Consider the following 18,425-nt stretch of genomic DNA (forward strand, 5'->3'; position numbering starts at 1 on the left):
ACTAAAAAGTCATGTTTTCCCATTGCAGAAGCACTCATGAACTTATACATCTCTCACTTTGCCCTTTTTCTCCTTCCCTGGTTTTATAATTCCAACAGGTATCAGGTTATACAAACATCTGCAACAAGATATGGAGAGTTAGGGCTTCCCTGGTGGCGCAGTGGTTGAGAGTCCGCCTGCTGATGCAGGGGACATGGGTTCGTGCCCCGGTCTGGAAAGATCCCATATGCCATGGAGCGGCTAGGCCCGTGAGCCGTGGCCGCTGAACCTGCCCGTCTGGAGCCTGTGCTCCGCAACGGGAGAGGCCACGACAGTGAGAGGCCCGCATACCGCAAAAAAAAAAAAAAAAAAAAAAGATATGGAGAGTTAAAATACCAGTCCAATAACACTTGATAACTCGAGAAAAATCTCAGACCACATAATTGAAATCAGCTTGACACAAATAAATATAACTTCGCTTCTGTAACCTATTTCTTCTCGGTGTTATTTCTTTTATATGACAAATCTTTTTTAAAGCAAGTCAGCATAGGCCTATGTATACATTTATGATCACAAAGGACAAGAAAAATGAAATAAAACATTTGCTCACCCACATCCCCGATCAAGCAAAGGATACATTGGTGTCTAAGTTTAAAAAAACAAAATCTAAAAAACTCAGAGTCAGATTCTAGTAACCTTAAAGATTATACATCCTCTGTGTAGCTCCGTATTAGATGAAATCAACCAGTGTACTTCTGTTAACCATCCCCAGATTTGAATTCCAGGAGCCTAGAGGCAGAACATTCTCCACAGAGGCACAGAAAATTCATTTCCCCTCTCAGCTCAATAAAAACCCAAGGAGACTAGTTTTTAGGACACGGTGCAAAACTAATCTGTTTACCATGTATTTGTCTGATGATGTGAGACAATCAGCAAGTGAAAGACCACAAGTCTAGTTCCAGTTAATAAATACCAAAACGATGTACTATTATCACATCATGCTTCGAAGACCCCGTCATGAGTATAGTTCAAAAATAAAATTATCACCATACAAATCAAGAATCCCCAGGTTAATACTAAAATCCAACACTCAGTGGCCAGTTCCCCCTAACTCTCCGAGACAAAAAGTAAGCAGTGATACTATTCATGTTAAATTTCATATAAGCACTGTGGTTCTTTCTAACAGAATACTCATTTAAAATTCCTGTCACAGGAGTAGAACGCCAGCCAGGAATCAAACTGTGACCCCTGAGCCAAAGACAACTTACCACTCAGCTAGTAAGTGGGCAACTCAACATACAAACTTGAATTCCTACATTTTAATCCTTTGCAGAAATATATGAGCAATATTAAATGAACTGGATTCAGCTCATTAGAGGTTCACAAACCAAGCACAGAAAGCTTTGGAGGCCGTCCAAAGTAAAGTCATGCCTAGGTGGTGATGTCCACTCAATAAAAACTCAATGTCATCATTATCTTCCAGTTTTTTCCCTGAAGAACATTACCAGCCGTGACCACAACAATGCATAGCCAATTACATCAGCACTAAGAGAAGATGGATAGGACTGGCAGCCAATCACTGTGCCAGGACCTTGTTTGTGGACCAGGTTTATAATTATCCAAAATTCGCAAATAAAGCAACTCACCGAAAATTCCTCACCAAAGGACACAGACTAAAGCTAAAAAAATAAATGTGTTCTAATAACCTTTACCAAAACCCACATTATTTCTTTTCCTTTCCAAAGCTATTAATTAGCCTACACCTAACTGATCACATGAACTTGGTACTATGCTGTGTGTCCCCTTTAAAATGTTACACACATTCAAAAATGCATTAGCAGTTTTTTTTAGCCTTTTAGGTTTCAAAACAAAAAAACAATACTTCAAGGTCGTATTATAACTAAATGAAAAAGTAAAAAAGCAATAAAGATTATTTAGAACGTCCGATTATGATTAACTCAATATGGAAGTGTGACAGCCAGGGCATTCCATTTCTTACCAGATACCCTACTTTTCTTTCATTATCAGAAAGATCTGTGCTTAATCAGAATTAGGCATTTTGGGGGGTTAGTAGTAAAATACCTAATCTAAAATCTTAATTAAAAATTTGCTAAAATACTTGGTGGGTAACCTTTATCAATTTGTCCCTTCAAATAAATCTGAGAGTTACTGGATTTTGAAAGTATGTAAATCCACCAGGATGAAATAAAACAGAAAAGCTAAGAAAACTAAGGTTATTCTATGTAACTGTGTATGTCCTCTACTTTTAGCCTTACATATGTGGGAAGAAAATAATGAAAAAAATATTCCTAGGTGATCATTCTTCACACCTCTCCATTTGTTAGATTCCCACTTTGGGACTGCAAAATAAACCAACGTCTTAAACTTCGAATAAGACTTCAACTCATTCAGAGAAAAAGGTAAAGGGTCATCCAGTAGCTTGCCATGAACAGCTCCTTTTGAAATGACTCTCGAATTTCCCTTCAGGAAAACATGGTGGAGAGGAAGGTGCAGGAACAGGGAGTGGCGGCATCTACTTCCCTCCACCCGTCCTGCTATTTCTCACTGCCCTTCTGTCTCTACTCTCTTCCTGTGGCCAGAGTATCATACAGAACTGTCAGAGCCCAAAAGAAATCAGCTGTAGAGCAGAATCAGGACTCTATTCGGCTGGCTGCCTGGGCCTTCTTCCCCTCAACTAAGGGAAAATTAGCTTTAAAATGTAAAAAAAAAAAATAAAATAAAAGGAAGAGAGAAAGAGAGAGGAAAAAAAAAAATCACAACTCTCATCTTACTTTTCAATCATTTACAAATTAACTCCCTCTCATAACTAGCAGCCTCAACTAAAGAATTTTACTCTAGGCAGCAAAGTATTACTGGAAGAAAGGAGTAATGTTGAATCAAATTACAATACAATTAAATGCAACTGACTGCTAAAATTCTGAGTGGCCAATCTTTAATAAACAAGGGGTGAGAACTTCTGACAATAACGAAGGCCATTTAAAGAATCAATAGCTGGGATTCAAAGGCTGAGCTGCTTCTATCTTTCCTTACAACTGCCTTAACATAAAAATATCGCCAAAGGACAAACTAAGATAAAGAGGAAAGACAATTTTCAGTCTCTAAAAAGACAGGGCTGAAGTGTCATTTATCTGTGAACTTTTAGGACACAGCTATGGAGCATATAAAGTGTATCATTCTCCACATTCACTTCAGAGAGAACAAAAGTTCTATCCAACCTTTTTTCCACAGTGATTTTTGGTCAAACATGGGGAAGAATTTCCTGAGAGGAAGTACTGTGAAACTCTGGAACGGGTTGCTTGGCAACACTGTGGAATAACCTATCTGGAGGCAGGAAAACAAGTAGGGCATCAACCCGATGCACCACCAGGTTAAAGGCATGGTGCGGGAATTTATAAATCAGCCTTTCTGGTGCTCCTAGAAACGAAATACCCTAAAACAAGTCTGACTCTCCTCATGGCAACATTACAAGGATATACTCTCCAGTATCCAAGAGACTGGAGGCTTACTACTGCCAGAAGGTAGATGGTCATTTAAGGTAACTCCAACTATTTGATTCTAGAGAAAAAGGAGAAGAATATTTTTTTTTAAAAGAAGAAAAACTCTTTTTTGTTTATGTAAAAACACAAAACCCATCAAACCTACGAAAACTGATACACATCAAATTCTCTCAAAAGAAATACAGAAATCTTTTTTCAAAATATACAGAAGAAATACGTCAAGAAATAAAAGCAAAATAACTTCTGGGGAGACTAAAAAAAATTTTAAGCTGATGCCATCTTTATGAGAAAGACCTTTGAATAACTTAAAACTTCACCCTAAGAAGTTTATTCACAGCTCAAAATTTGACACTGTCTGACATCAGAAATATTAGAAAGCCAAGTTCATTTTGGGGCTTAGATCTATATAATTTGCTGCAAAATGAGGACACAGTCAATCTTTCAAATATAGCTGGTAACACAGGCTTTCTACCAAACAGGAATTCTGTCCACTTTGCTCTAAGAAGGTCACTTTTCTTTCTTTAAAAGAGAGGGTGGGAAACATTGTACCTGTGATTATTTCAAGAAACTATGAAATCTTTTAAAAAGTAGAGAAAAATCAATGAAATGCCCCCCCAATACTCTCAAAACTAATCTTCGGTAGACAGTAAAAGACAAAGACAAAACTAGGACCAACTGTGCGGGGAAGTGGAGTAAAAACTAGCACAAACCTGCTGCTGTGGGTACTGCATTCCTCCCATGGCCCCTGGGGTCCGACCTTGAATGCCAATCGGATACCGCTGTGGGCCTGGGGGGCCGTAGGAACCTGCCGGGTAAGGGCTGCTCTGCTGTGGCTGAGAATGAGGGTTACTGCCCATCCCATACAGCTGAGGTCTCTTCATCACCATGGGATCCATTGGGCTGCCCTGTGAAGAAATACACGAAGAAGTAGGCTTATTACGTCAGTATTACAAAGGCAGAAAGTTTGCTATGCTAACGTATACATTATAAACGCAACTATCCTTTCTTTTGAAAATATTAAAAACGATGACCTGACAAATAAAACCCAGAAAAACATTAAGAAAAAAACCTAGGTGGATATAAGACATTTAATTTTTTACTTTTAGTAAGGCTTTAATAATTAAGAGGGATCTGGAGCAAACAATATAAGGAAAGATTTCGCGTTCATCTAAAATTCTACTATGCATACGGGAAACGGGCATGAGTTAATCTCACCCAGCTCCTTTTAGCTTACTAGTAACAAAGGCAAAGCACAGCGAGTGGTTAGGAACCCTTTCTGACTTCAAAGTAGTCTTAGAACAATTACTTTATTTTAGACCTGAGTCTGCAAGTCCTGATCAAACATTAATGCATCTGAGTGCTCATTAGAAAGTGAAAGGATAGATTTCAGATAACACAGAATGTCTAGGGTAAAAATTTTCAAAGATCACTAGTGCACATGAATAAGCGCCCAGACTGTGAGTCACAAGCCACCTTCTCCATGCAAGTAAGCGTCTTACCAAACATAACCAGTTCAAAACTAGACTTTGAGTTTTATTTTTGGCTTGGTGAGTCAGCCCATGGGCCTCAGGGCCAAGGCCATTCAGGAGAGCCGAACTGGAGCCTCAGTCTGCGCTTTCATGCCCTGGGTGCTTCAAAGGAGCAAGGCGGTGGTGGCGGAAGTCCCTCACCGCGGTGCTACAAAGGCCTACAGATCCCTCCTTCCTTCCTTCCCAAACCATATACTGATGCCTACTGTGTGCCAGACTCTATGTTCACACTGAGTACACGGGGACTCTCAGGAAGGCTTGAAGATTAGCAGGGTAAATGGAAGAAGCCACGTTCAAGGTGGGGAGGGCCAGGGCACAGAGTACCACGGAGCAGAAGAAACGGCATAAAGCACAGGCTCAAGGGAGCTGAGCTGCCTGGCGTGTGTGAGGAAACATAAGCAGTTTCGATCCAAGAAGCCAAGCGGCAGCTGGAGCAGGCAGAAGCCAGTAGATGGGTGAGCCTTACGTGCCATTTTAAAGGCTTCAGATTGTACCTTGGGGATAAACCACCGGGTGCTTTTAACAGAGAACTATAGAGTCAGATCCGCCTTCCGCAAGGACCACTCTCTTGGCAGCTGCCCGGAGCCAGGGTGGGCTGCCACAGAGGCAGGGGAGCTGAGGTCCTGGGCTGGCAGCAGCGCTGGGCAAAAGCAAGCCCAGACTCAAGTAAGAGAACGGCAACACAGCACGACTTGTGAGTGACGGAGGACAGGTGTCAAGGGTGGCTTAACAGATGATAAGACGCCAGGTGAGACAGCATGCAGTAGCAGAAGCAGATCAACCCTCCCCAGAGGGCGGGAGCCTTTAGTATTCTGCATATTAAAACTGAGGTTCCTGTAAGGAAATCCAGGTGAAAATATCCAGAAGGAAGAGCCACCATGAGTTTCCAACTTGGGGAGGAAGGTCTGACCCAGAATCATAAATAGGGAAGTCAGCATACAGAGAATACATGCTCCTGGAGGGCGGCGACTCCTGTTTTACTCACTCACATTATATCTCCAGGACACAAGTCAAACAGTGCACCTGGCACACAGTAACTCCTCAGTAAATACTGGATGAATTCATTAATATGAAGAACATAAAACCCAAGGACTCTACCCAGGAAGAATATATGAAAAGAGAACAGTAGGTAGAAGGGAAAAGGAGGCAAAAGAATGGTCAGAAAATGTAGTTAGAGGTTGTGGAGAGCACGGTGCTATGGAGGAGAAGGGAGCAGGTGTCGCAACATGCCAACTGCAGCCCAGGAGTCCGACAGGTGAGGGCTGAAGCTCTGGCTACGCCTCGTGACTGGGAGGTCACTGCTGAGCTGGGCGAGGGCAGTCTCGTTGCAGAGGTGAGGGCAGCTCCTGGAAGACCGGGAGCTGGGCATGAATAGGAGGTGAGGGGGAGCCAGGAGTGTAGACCCCAAACCCAAGGCGGGAAAGCTACAAGAAGCCCCAATCAAGCAATTATACTCCAATAAAGATGTAAAAAAAAAAAAAAAGAAGCCCCAGTCCTACACATCCCCCAAGGCTGCCCACAGTCTCTGCCCTCCCTCCTTCTTAGGGGTACCCTGGTGCTCATTTCAATGACTTGAGTAACCCACTCATCACACATTTACTAAGCATCTACCATGTGCACTACGCAGGACACTGGAAGCAAAAAGTGGACAAGTGTCGGTGGCTGTCCTGGAGAGGTGAACAGGCTGAACAAAGATGACAGTGCAGCCCAGCAGACATCCTGAAGGGGCCGTGAGGAGAGAGCACGCCAGTGGGTCTGAGTTCTCACAAAGCCCACCTATAGAAATACCTGAGCTTAGTCCTGAGGGGTTCATAGGAATTTGCCAGGAACTGATCTCACCTGAATGAAGATATGTGTAGGCCAAACAGCTCTGCTCAAAATTCACAATTTCATGGAATTTCAACTGTGCCACCTTCACCAGCCAAGAAAAATGTTTACTTACTGTGACAGAAATTGCTCAAACAATATACTGATGTTACACAAACTGTGCTGACTTCACAATCAACATACAAACATACATGGTGACCTCATGTAATGAAACTAGAATTGAAAACTAAGAATTAAGTTTTCTCAGAATGATTTAAATTAGAATTTATGCCTAAGAAAAGCAAAATGTAATGATTTTCCACACTTTCTTTCAAAAGATAAAATAAAACTTTCTATGAAAGTGTGAAAATCAAGGCTGAGCTGGTGATGCTAGAATCCGCAGAGTGAATGAATGGCCCACAGAGAGTAAATCAGATTTCAGGCTAAATTTCCAATATGGGGCCTGAGGCAGCCCTATCTTCACATTCAATCTGAATTAGCTGGGGCATAGGAAAGGTCTGCTTACTTGACTTTAAATAGTGCACGACCCAAACTGGCTTAATTAAAGCAGAAATTTAAAATGGGAGAATGATTGGAATGTCTATATTTTAATGCTATAGATAACAGTGCAGCAAATTCACCTTATCAGTGACTGAAACTGTTTTGTAATATCTTTCTCATCACTGCCATAAACTCTCACAGCCCTACTTAAAATTCAGTTAATTTGCACCCATGTCAAAATGTTAGCTTAACCCTGAGATTTCTGAAAATCGAAAGCATGAAATACACAGATTATCTCTACCTCTCAAAATGCATCAAATGCCTTTCAGTGAGATTCAGATATGAAAACAAGATACTTACACAGTGCAAATTATTTAATTTTAACCTTCTCTCCTTATGGCCTATTATTAAATAATCAACCACAATCCAAATTCATCCCACTGTGTACTCTTGCTATTTTTAACACTAAATATGTACCACTGCAGGATCTCAACCCCTGCTTTTTACAACTCTCTCCTTAAAGAAAACAAAACCCAGATCAAATCTAAGACTTTCCCAAAAATCAATTCACTTCTCATAGTCACATCTAACCCAAAACAACTTTGTATTTTTATCATCTACCCTTCTACTGATTCTACAGTATCACCATTTTCAATTCTCACATATAATTTATGTTATATCAGAGACCACCACATTAAGAATAGTCCTCAAATATTTCTCTAAATATGTTATTCCAAGCACATTTTTCCTTTCTAGTTACCATTCCACAACTGCTGCAATTTGGACTTCAATTCCATAAAATAAGACAAGAGCTTTTAGAGTCACAGTGTGTCCAGCCCATTTTCAAAGAAGTCTTAACATAACTAGTCTATGTTTAGTTACTCAGCTTCTAATGAATTTTATTACTTGATAAGACTTTCTTGTAACTCTTCCTTATTCAAGTAAGTTTTTAGATATGTATGTATTTAAGTATGTAGTTATGGGGGTTCCCTGGTGGCACAGTGGTTGAGAGTCCGCCTGCCGATGCAGGGGACACGGGTTCGTGCCCCGGTCCAGGAAGATACCACATGCCGCGGAGCGGCTGGGCCTGTGAGCCATGGCCACTGAGCCTGCGCGTCCGGAGCCTGTGCTCCGCAACAGGAGAGGCCACAACAGTGTGAGGGCCGCGTACCGCAAAAAAAAAAAAAAAAAAAAAAATGTAGTTATGTATGTATGAGTTATAACTCTCTCTCCCCCCCCTCTCCCTCCCCCTCTCCCTCCCTCCCTCTCTCTCTCTCTCCCTCTCTCTCTCTCTCTCTCTCTCTCTCTCTCTCTCTCACACACACACACACCCCGTTTCCTGGATCTCCTTCTGGCAAGCTGCCACCGCTGCCTACATCCTCCAAAGTCTCAGAAGGTTTCCCATCCCTGGGACTACTAAATAAGAAGGAGTACGAAGTATATTTTTTAAATATATATTTGAATATAGATTCTAGACATATTAGGTAGCACAGTTAGGCTGTATTATAGGTTAAATAGGGTTTCAGAGGCTGGCCTGGAAATCCACCTACCCTTTAAAGATTATCCAAGTTAAAGAACAAGTCCCTATATATTTTTAGCATCCTTTAGATATATATTCAGATATTATAGCATCCTTCAGATGCTTTTTATACTTAGATATTCCCTCATTATCCCTCTTTCAGAGTATACGTACACAAGTATTTATAATAAAGATATCTACGTAACCGTATTCACTCCTAAATATCAAGTTAAGGGGATATCTTATTAGTAGTTTCTTTATGAATATAATATTTCACAATTTTTTCAGCCAAATTCCTTAAACCACAAATTGAAGAAAGGCATTGAAAAACCCACAGAAAGAAGAACTATCACATCTTCTTGATCTATAATCATATCTATATACCTGGATTAAACAAGAGCTCAAGGAAAGAAAAACTCTCCCCCTTTTGAATCATTATTTGGGAAAATGTTCTGTCTTACCAGCAACCAAAGAAAACTTTTGAAGTAATATTCCATTACGTATGAAATGACAAAAATAATAAAACCCAATGTGAGTAAACGAGTATTTGAACTAGTACGTATAAAGCAGTGGTAAACTCTTTCTGAAGGATAATATGACAAGAAGCTTTTTTTATTATTATTATTTTATTTATTTATTTTTTGGCTCTGTTGGGTCTTCATTGCTGCACGCGGGCTTTCTCTAGTTGTGGCGAGCGGGGGCTACTCTTCGTTGCGGTGTGCAGGCTTCTCATTGCGGTGGCTTCTCTTGTTGCAGAGCACGGGCTCTAGGCGCGTGGGCTTCAGCAGTTGTGACACGTGGGCTCAGTGGCTGTGGCTCACAGGTTCTAGAGCACAGGCTCAGTAGTTGTGGCACACGGGCTTAGTTGCTCCGTGGCACGTGGGATCTTCCCAGACTAGGGATTGAACCCGTGTCCCCTGCATTGGCGGGCGGATTCTTAACCACTGCGCCGCCAGGGAAGCCCATTATGACAAGAAGCTTTAAACAAAAGCTTCAAAAATTATTATCTTGTTCCAACTATAATACCCTCTCGAATGGGGCAGGGGTGCTGTTTATCCAAATTTGTCTGCAGCTACATGATTTCTAATACTGAAGGGAGAAAGCATGGTCTGTCCTGTGGGGAAAGCATGGACTTTGGACTCAGAGAGGGTCCACACCCTTATCCCAACACTTAATACCACTGTGTGACTCTGAATATTGGTGCCTATTTCTTAGTTTTCTCACTCACTAAATGCGAGAAATACCTGCCTCATAATTATAATGAAAATTGAATTAGTGAGAACTAAAAGGATCTCAGAGCGACTAGTTGTTCAAAGAAGAAAACTGAAACAACCCAACTATTCAACGATTATAGAATATGAGAATGAGCCATAATATATCAGCATAGTGGAATGGACAGGGACATGGAAAAGTACATCTAAAACAATGTCAAATGTTTAAGAGTGATGTCCATGAATTACAGCTGTGTGAAAACTCAGTTGATAACGATCAGGGCCAGCCAGAGTGACCTGTAAGTAGCGGCTGTCATATCGTGAGGCAATCTATGTTGACTTTTCTGTGATGATGTCTAAATATAACTATAAAATGCCTGTTTTTTCCCAGGCATCCTGCGAACACTACCATGGCTTGCTGGGGGATGGGGGTGGGCGGGACACAGCTGCCCCACATTCGGCCGCCTCCGTCCCCGCACCTACACCCTCACTCACAGCACACACAAGCAGGAGGATGCTGCTGCTCTGCTCTTTGCCTGTCTAAACCCAAGCTCACTCAAGCCCCGGATCAAGGACCACACCCCAGTAACACTATCTGTGGGACCTGCTAGAATCTCTCCTATGCAGGCTGTAACCGACTTCTGGGTTGCCTTCTATTGATATTTAACTCATGTACCGTTTTTTTCATTTTTATGTGTTACTTCTGAACTCCCAAGAAGACTAAAATGGCAATGTCCATGCTTTGTACTTTTTTATGTCTCACTCAGCATACAGCACAAATGACTTAGGAGGATCATGGTGCCTCATAACTGCCTGGGAATGAGGACTGATCACATAAAGTGTTCTCGAAAATAAAAAGTAAAACTCACTAAGCAATTTCTGTACACACATGCAGAAGATGCACGTAAAGTCAATGATAATATATAATGCAACATTAGAAGTCAAATTCTTCTCCTAATGGCATTAAAATCAGTTTAAGTGGGCTTCCCTGGTGGCGCAGTGGTTGAGAGTCCGCCTGACGATGGAGGCGACACGGGTTCGTGCCCCGGTCCGGGAAGATCCCACATGCCGCGGAGCGGCTGCGCCCGTGAGCCATGGCCGCTGAGCCTGCGCGTCCGGAGCCTGTGCTCCGCAACGGGAGAGACCACAACAGTGAGAGGCCCGCGTACCGCAAAAAAAAAAAAAAAAAAAAAAAATCAGTTTAAGTCAAAAACAGGCACGGGGCACTAAATATTCTCCCCTCACTTCATTCATATTCCCTTCAAGCCAGAAAATACCAAGATTCTCAGTTACCACTGTCACTACTACCACAGAATCCAATTACCGAAGATGACGTAATGGAGGCTTGGAGCTGCGGGGACTGGTCCAGGGCTGCAGTACTAGTGCAGGTCTCCTGACTCAGGTCCACATTTCCTTCTGCTGTATCACACCTCTGTGTACAATCATGAGAATCAGGTAGAAAAAAAATGCAACCCAGCATCTAAAACCACTTTTTTTTTTTTTACTTCTATTAATGGCAAAATAGTGCCTGTTTAATTAAGACTCGAACTAAAACACTGAAACTTCAACTTTGGTTATCAATACACTGTAGGTTCTCCTCTGGTCAGTCAGGAATATTTGCCACATTCTACAACGGTACAGGAAGGATCAAGAACTGGAATTCTAAGACATCAGACAAGGCAGGAAAGGCTGTTTTGTTCTTGGCTCTAAGAGCCATCAAATTACTGATGCCCCCTAACCATGATGCCATTCACAACGTGAGAGGAGGGGCAGGGAGGAACCGAAATACTCATATACTGACTTGGAAAGAGGACCATTGTCAATATTTTTGTTTTTCGTTTGGTTTCCTTAAGGCAAGTTACAGGGAACATACATACTTGTGGAGCCACAAAATGAAATCTGAAGGAAGGGGGCAAGGGGATGATAAAAATTTTCTTTGTGAAGGTGGGATTATAGACAACTTTTATTTGAGCAGTTTTTCTCTGAAATAAACATGTTTTGATTTACAGTTTTAAATAAAGAAGTTTGTTTTTCACATATATATCATGAAACAAAACATATATATATCATGAAACAAAACAGGAGTAGAAGGCACAGTATTTTTTCCTAACCACATTTTAAATTTTATCTCTAATCTAAAAATCTAAAATATCACTGGATTTTTACTTTTCAGAATTATTAAGATTAGAAATAAAATATTAATAGGTTGTTACCTATGTATATAAACTAACTCCCATCAACTACCCATAAAAAGTAACAATCAGAAGCTGTGATTCTTAACTCTTAGGGACACTCTTTTTTAAAAAAAAATACATCCAGGATGTATATACATCTCAAATTTAGCAGATAGTGTCGGAGGTTCGTATAATATCCTCTAGAAACCGATCCAAAGACCCTCCTGACCTGCATAATCATATAATGACCAACATCTACCATGCATTTCCAAAGCACTTTAATACATTACCATTTGATCACACAATTCTTAAGGCACCCTGATAAAGGATTTATCAATGAAACACAGAATCTGAGAACTGAAAAGAACCACATTGGTCCATACATGATGTACGTATGAATCCCCTAAAAGTGTCTGCAACCATGAATGTTATGAATTTCTTCCTTCTATATAACGAAAATCTGTTCCTTGTAATTTACACCCATTGGTTTTGTTACTTTGATCCTTTCGTAGAATATTTGAAGATAGCTATATCTATTTCCCTTTTCTGAGCAAAATATGCCAGTTCTTAGTCCTCTTAACACAAAACATATCATGGGGAGGACTTTGCTTCTCCTCCTACATTAGTACAAATCCTACATTAGTACAAATCTGGCCTCAGGTACCTGTATTATCTGACAGACTCATCACGCCCTTGATCCGTCCCATCAGCTGTGACGGAACCCTACCTCCCCCATCTCCTATTATACAGCTGGTTAGCTGACTCAAGTGGCAAAAATTTTTATCTCTGCTTATTTTCATTTTGCTTGTTTCTGGTCACTATTCTGGCCTGACATCTAACATACTAACTGCATTTCCTATCTTGACGTCAACCACCAATTAAATCAGCATGCCATTTCATTCATACCTCCCTCCACGGCACTGATAAAAATACTGAAGAGGTCAAGGGAGAGGACAGAGCCTTGGCTAACTACTAGTGCCATTCATAAGGCCTGACATAAATCCAGGCATCAGAGCTCTTGGAGGAAGGTCTTCATCAGAAACCTTAGGAAAATCCTCTCCACTCCACTCACCCACAGCACTCTTCCGATTCACTCATTACGCTCATGACGCACGCCCAAGTCCGTACCTACCTTTGGATGACAACCTCCTGCCCACTTCAAATTCCTCCATCTTTCCTAATATACAAAATAGATAGTCCAAAGTTTAGGAAAACACTTAGAACTTGAGACAAAAAGGTACAATGGAAAGGGAGGTGGCTTAGACTCAGACAAGCCTGGGTGTGAATCCTGCCTATACTACTTATTAGCTACGTAAAATGCGGCTCACATTGAATACAGCACAGTTGTGCTCACCTCTGGTGTTGCTGGGGGACTGATGAAATGAGGTACCACAGGATTTATCACACAGTGGGAGGTTCCTAAATCTTTTTTCTTTTCCTCTCAACAAATCAGCAAGTTGAAGTCAGGGCAAACAATCACTCAATAATTTAATCCATTTACTTTCTTGTCTCACCCGCATACTGTTAATTAAAGGTGGACATTTTGCCTTATTCATCTTTGCACACCTAGCACTCAGCAGAATGCCTGGCATGATTAACATTTGCTGAACAGAAAGAGCAATGACTTCCTCAACACCGCAATGCTGGTTAAACAGCAGGGCTCTATCAGACTGGAGGCCTCTGATGGCCAAGGGGTACAAGAGGCAAAGAACCATGCATCACTGGAGACAAAGCTTCACTTTTCCCAAGTTCACGTAAGCCACAGCTTCCATTACCTCCTCATGTCTGTGCCCCCCAAAGGGGTCACCCTTGGCTGGTTTCTCTCAGCTTCAGAGTTCTATTTCCAACTGCCACCCAACATTCCTGCCTGGATACCCAGGATCCTCCCCTTCTGTTTGTGATCTCAGTGAAAGACACCCCCATCCAGATGTACAAAACAGGGTCCAGGGGTGCTCCGGACTCCCCTCTCTCCTCTCCACCACAGCCAACCACTCACCAAGTCTGGTCAGCTGGACACGTCATTGAGGCCAACAGGAAATCTCCCCCTCCAACCATACTGGCCTCTGTGGGCCTCTAGAAAATCCACACACTTTCCCACCACTGGGCCTTCAACGACACTGTTCCCGCCACAAAGAAGGAGCTCTGCTCTCCTGCAGAACTCAGCGCTACAGCCCTGTCCTCAGAGAAACCCTCCATGAGCTCCAGACTGAGGCAGGATCCTCTCCAAAACCACTGTGCTTTTCCTTCATAGCAGTCATCAGAGTCTGTAAGAATATTTGTGACTACTTGATAAATATCCCCAACTAGATTGTCCCGCAGGAAAAGGAACAGGAAGTGAAGAAGACAAATATTAAACCCATTTGTAGCTATCGTCTAGGTACAACAGAATATAAGGCTGTTTTGGTTTCCTGGTTTTTACCTGATTTTTATAAATTGGCAAAACCTATTATTTGCCTAATCCCCCAAGCTCAGCAACTTGTAAGTCAATTCAATGAGTAAATTACTGTCTGACTAAACTACACTTTTTTTTTGGCGGGGGGGGGGGGCTGTTGGTTCTTCGTTGCTGCACGCAGGCTTTCTCTAGTTGCGGTGAGCGAGGGCTACTCTTCGTTGAGGTGTGCGGGCTTCTCATTGCGGTGGCTTCTCTTGTTGCGGAGCATGGGCTCTAGGCGCATGGGCTTGAGTAGTTGTGGCTCACAGGCTCAGTAGTTGTGGCTCGCGGGCTCTAGCGTGCAGGCTCAGTAGTTGTGGCGCACAGACTTAGTTGCTCTGCGGCATGTGGAATCTTCCCGGACCAGGGCTCGAACCCGTGTCCCCTGCATTGGCAGGCAACTCTCAACCACTGTGCCACCAGGGAAGCCCTAAACTATACTTTTAAATGTAATTTAGCAAACATAGTAATTTTATGAACAAATCAAAGTGTATATGTATTTTTTTTGTTTCAAGAGTAAATTAGATCTAAAAGGAATATCAAAATAGTAATTGAATATATTTGTTTTCCTCAGATTTGTTATTCTCACCATCCAAAACAACTGTAAAACTATTATCATGGTGTTGACAATTTCTAAAATTTATATCTCTAAGTACGCAATATTGTTCATATCCATGTATCACTACTGACAACCTAGTAGCAGGCTCTTATTTAAGAAATGGAAATAATATGGTATATTTCCCATATAAATACAGATTTAAATCAGCAAAGGAAGCTTTTGTGAGAATAAGTCAAATTTCAACCCTACCACTTTTAAAGCTGTGTGATGCTAAAAAAATTCACCTCTTAGGGCTTCCCTGGTGGCACAGTGGTTGAGAGTCCGCCGGCCAATGCAGGGGACACAGGTTCGTGCCCCGGTCTGGGAAGATTCCACATGCCGCGGAGAGGCTGGGCCCGTGAGCCATGGCCGCTGAGCCTGCGCGTCCGGAGCCTGTGCTCCGCAACGGGAGAGGCCACAGCAGTGAGAGGCCCGCATACCATAAAAAAAAAAAAAAAAAAAAAATTCACCTCTTAACTTCTCTGCATCTCAGTTAACTCAGCTACATACCAAGAATACTACCACTATCACTATAGAGTTGTTAGAGAATTAGAGATAATAGTCAAGTTTCGATACGACAACCTTTTAATAGGGATAGATTTTATCATCATCATCATTATATGGAGGTATAACTCCAGAATAGTCACTATGAGGCATGGATACCCTCTACTCCTCCACTAATGTGCATAAGACAGGCACTGCTTATCAATCCTAGCATTCATTTTCCCAAAGTCCAGTAAGCCTCAGCATCTTTCACCCTGTGGAGTGGCATGCAGCCACTACGGATTATCAGATTTTGCAATCAGAATCCAATTTGCTCTCTGCAGTACAATGGAAATACATAAAGTCTGACATTGGGTAGACCTGAATTCATATCCCTCTCTGGCTTCTGACTGGCCATGAAATATGCTGGGTGAATTAGCCAGTGCCCAATCAAGTGAAGATAATACTGCCCTGAAAAAGACAATCATTCTAAAGCTATCTGATGTGTGGTTTGCATGGGTAAACAATTCCAGACATGTCAGAGCCGAACCTAAAGACAGACAGACAAGGTACTGATTTCTCCAGCAATCTCCGTGGTTGCCATAATGCCTCTTTCAAAGTATTTTATTAATTTTTGTAAAGTAACAACTTTAAACTGGCATTAAAGAAAATGCATTAAAATATGATGAATGTTAGCAATTGACTTACCTACCGCTGGACAAAGAATGCCTGCTGTGCAGATACACAGGCTACAGCCCCCTGGTGTAAATGTGCTTTTCAGAGACGTGGCCCTATTTAAGATCTACTTTATCAGAACCATAATGAAGTGAAAGCATATACTGACTCTTACTGTAATGTGATTATTCAAAGGAAGAAAGGTAACATGACTCATATATAGTCAAATCTTATATACTGAAAAAGACAAGGCAGCTAAACACAACATATAAGGCCTAGACAGGGTACTATAACAACGGAAAGAAGATTACTATACAGATGCTATCAGGAGAGGAGACAAAATTAAAATATGGACTGTAGGTTAAAGCACTGCTTCAAAGTTAAGCATCTGGACGGTGATGATTGCACTGGGGTATATAAAAGAAAAACCTTGTTCCTAGGAAATACACAGGGCGCAGAGACACTGAGGAGTAAAGGGGCACTATGTATGCAACCTACTCTCAAATGATTCTGGGAAAAGACACTGCAGATAGGGAGGTGGGTGGATTAACAGATAAAATAAATAGCAAAATGTTGAAATTTGATGTATAAAAGGTATATGGGATTTCTCTGTACTATTCTTGTAACTTTCCTATAAATTTGAAATTCCTTCAAAATAAAAGCTAAAACAGGAGAGGGGGCAAAAAGGAAAGGATAACTGAAAACCAAACAAAATAATCACTGCCCTTCACAAGGGGTCTGCAAGGAGGTCTGCAGCTGCTCAGAACCAAGAGACACCAATGAATGCGCAATGTCAGGGGTCTCTGGCAGGCTGAGGGGCAGGCGGTGTGGGGAGGACTACAGGGCAAAGGAAACGTCAAAAAACTAGGAGAGAGAGCACGACGGATGGAAGAAAGAAGTGGGCGTGATAAGGTGGCGCTGGGAAGGGGTAGAGGTTGCTGCACTATTCCTAAAAGTACTCAAGTTGGCAAAACACATAATGAATGCAAACTTTGAAATACTTTTTTCTAAAAATTCTTAGGAAGCTTCCGTTCCACAAAAACTTAATCTAAAGAAAAAAAAAAAGGATCCCCCAGGTTAAAACCCTGCTCTGGTAGAGACCCTTTCTCACAAATCGCCTTTGCAGGTCATCAGCCTCAATCCTCAAGATGTAATGAGGCTTCTGCCCCCTCAGGTTTCTTACAAGGCTTTTTCAAAGAGCTCAACCCAACCCTGAAAGATGCGAGATGTGCCACCTTTTAACCCAGAACCCTTCCTTGTTTGTTTTTGTAAGTTTCAAAAAGTGCTTTTATAACCACCACTTTTCACATGTGACCTGCTCCTGCCTCTTCTCTACAAAGGGTATAAGCAGACCAGCTCCCCTAGCAGCGCCTCCGTCAAGTTCTCAGGTTTAAAATAAGGGAAGCAACTACCCAAATGAAAACATATCTGGGATTTTTAAATCTTAGTATAAATAAAAAAGAGAAACATCCCAAAACTGTGGTTGACAAAGGTTTCAGTTGCAGGAAACAGGGTTCAGAGACTGCCAACTAATGAACAGTTTAAGTGCTCACTCTGCAGAGGGAGCCTAACTCTCCAACTGTCCAGCCTTAGGACCTTAAGAAGCTTTGGTATAGTGGAGCGAGGTCAAGTACACAGACTCTGGAGTTAAGGCCGCCTGGCTCACCACTTACTGTGTGACCTTAGGCAGATCTCATAAATTCTCTGAACTTCAGCTTCCTCCTCTGAAAAGTTGGGATAATAGGAGTACCCACCTCAGAGCATGGTTGTTAGGTCTTAAATAACATAGTAGATACAAAACACACAGAACAGTGGCTGGCACATAGTAAGTGCTCAATTATAACGTCAGAGATGATTACTACTGGATAACTTCACTCCTCTGAGCCTCATGACTCCTCACATGTAAAGTGAGGGATTGAGAAATGAACTCTTACCGTAAGTCTCTTCCCGTACTAGCATGCTCTAATTCTAGAATCATCCACCAGAATGTCCAATGTCATG

The 18,425-nt window shown here is 41.8% G+C and overlaps 1 protein-coding gene across 4 annotated transcripts in view; it reads right to left on the minus strand.

Moving 5' to 3' along the window:
* ARID1B (AT-rich interaction domain 1B) overlaps positions 1–18,425 on the minus strand; it is a 410,478-nt gene that overhangs the window by 356,322 nt on the left and 35,731 nt on the right. For all 4 annotated transcript variants that reach the window (XM_082855803.1, XM_082855802.1, XM_082855805.1 and 1 more), the window contains exon 2: positions 4,208–4,402. In XM_082855803.1, coding sequence (XP_082711929.1) covers positions 4,208–4,402 — 195 coding nt within the window. The remainder of the gene's footprint in view (positions 1–4,207; positions 4,403–18,425) is intronic.

This window comes from Leucopleurus acutus, assembly GCF_964270905.1.
Source record: "Leucopleurus acutus genome assembly, chromosome: 15".
NCBI lineage: Eukaryota > Metazoa > Chordata > Mammalia > Artiodactyla > Delphinidae > Leucopleurus > Leucopleurus acutus.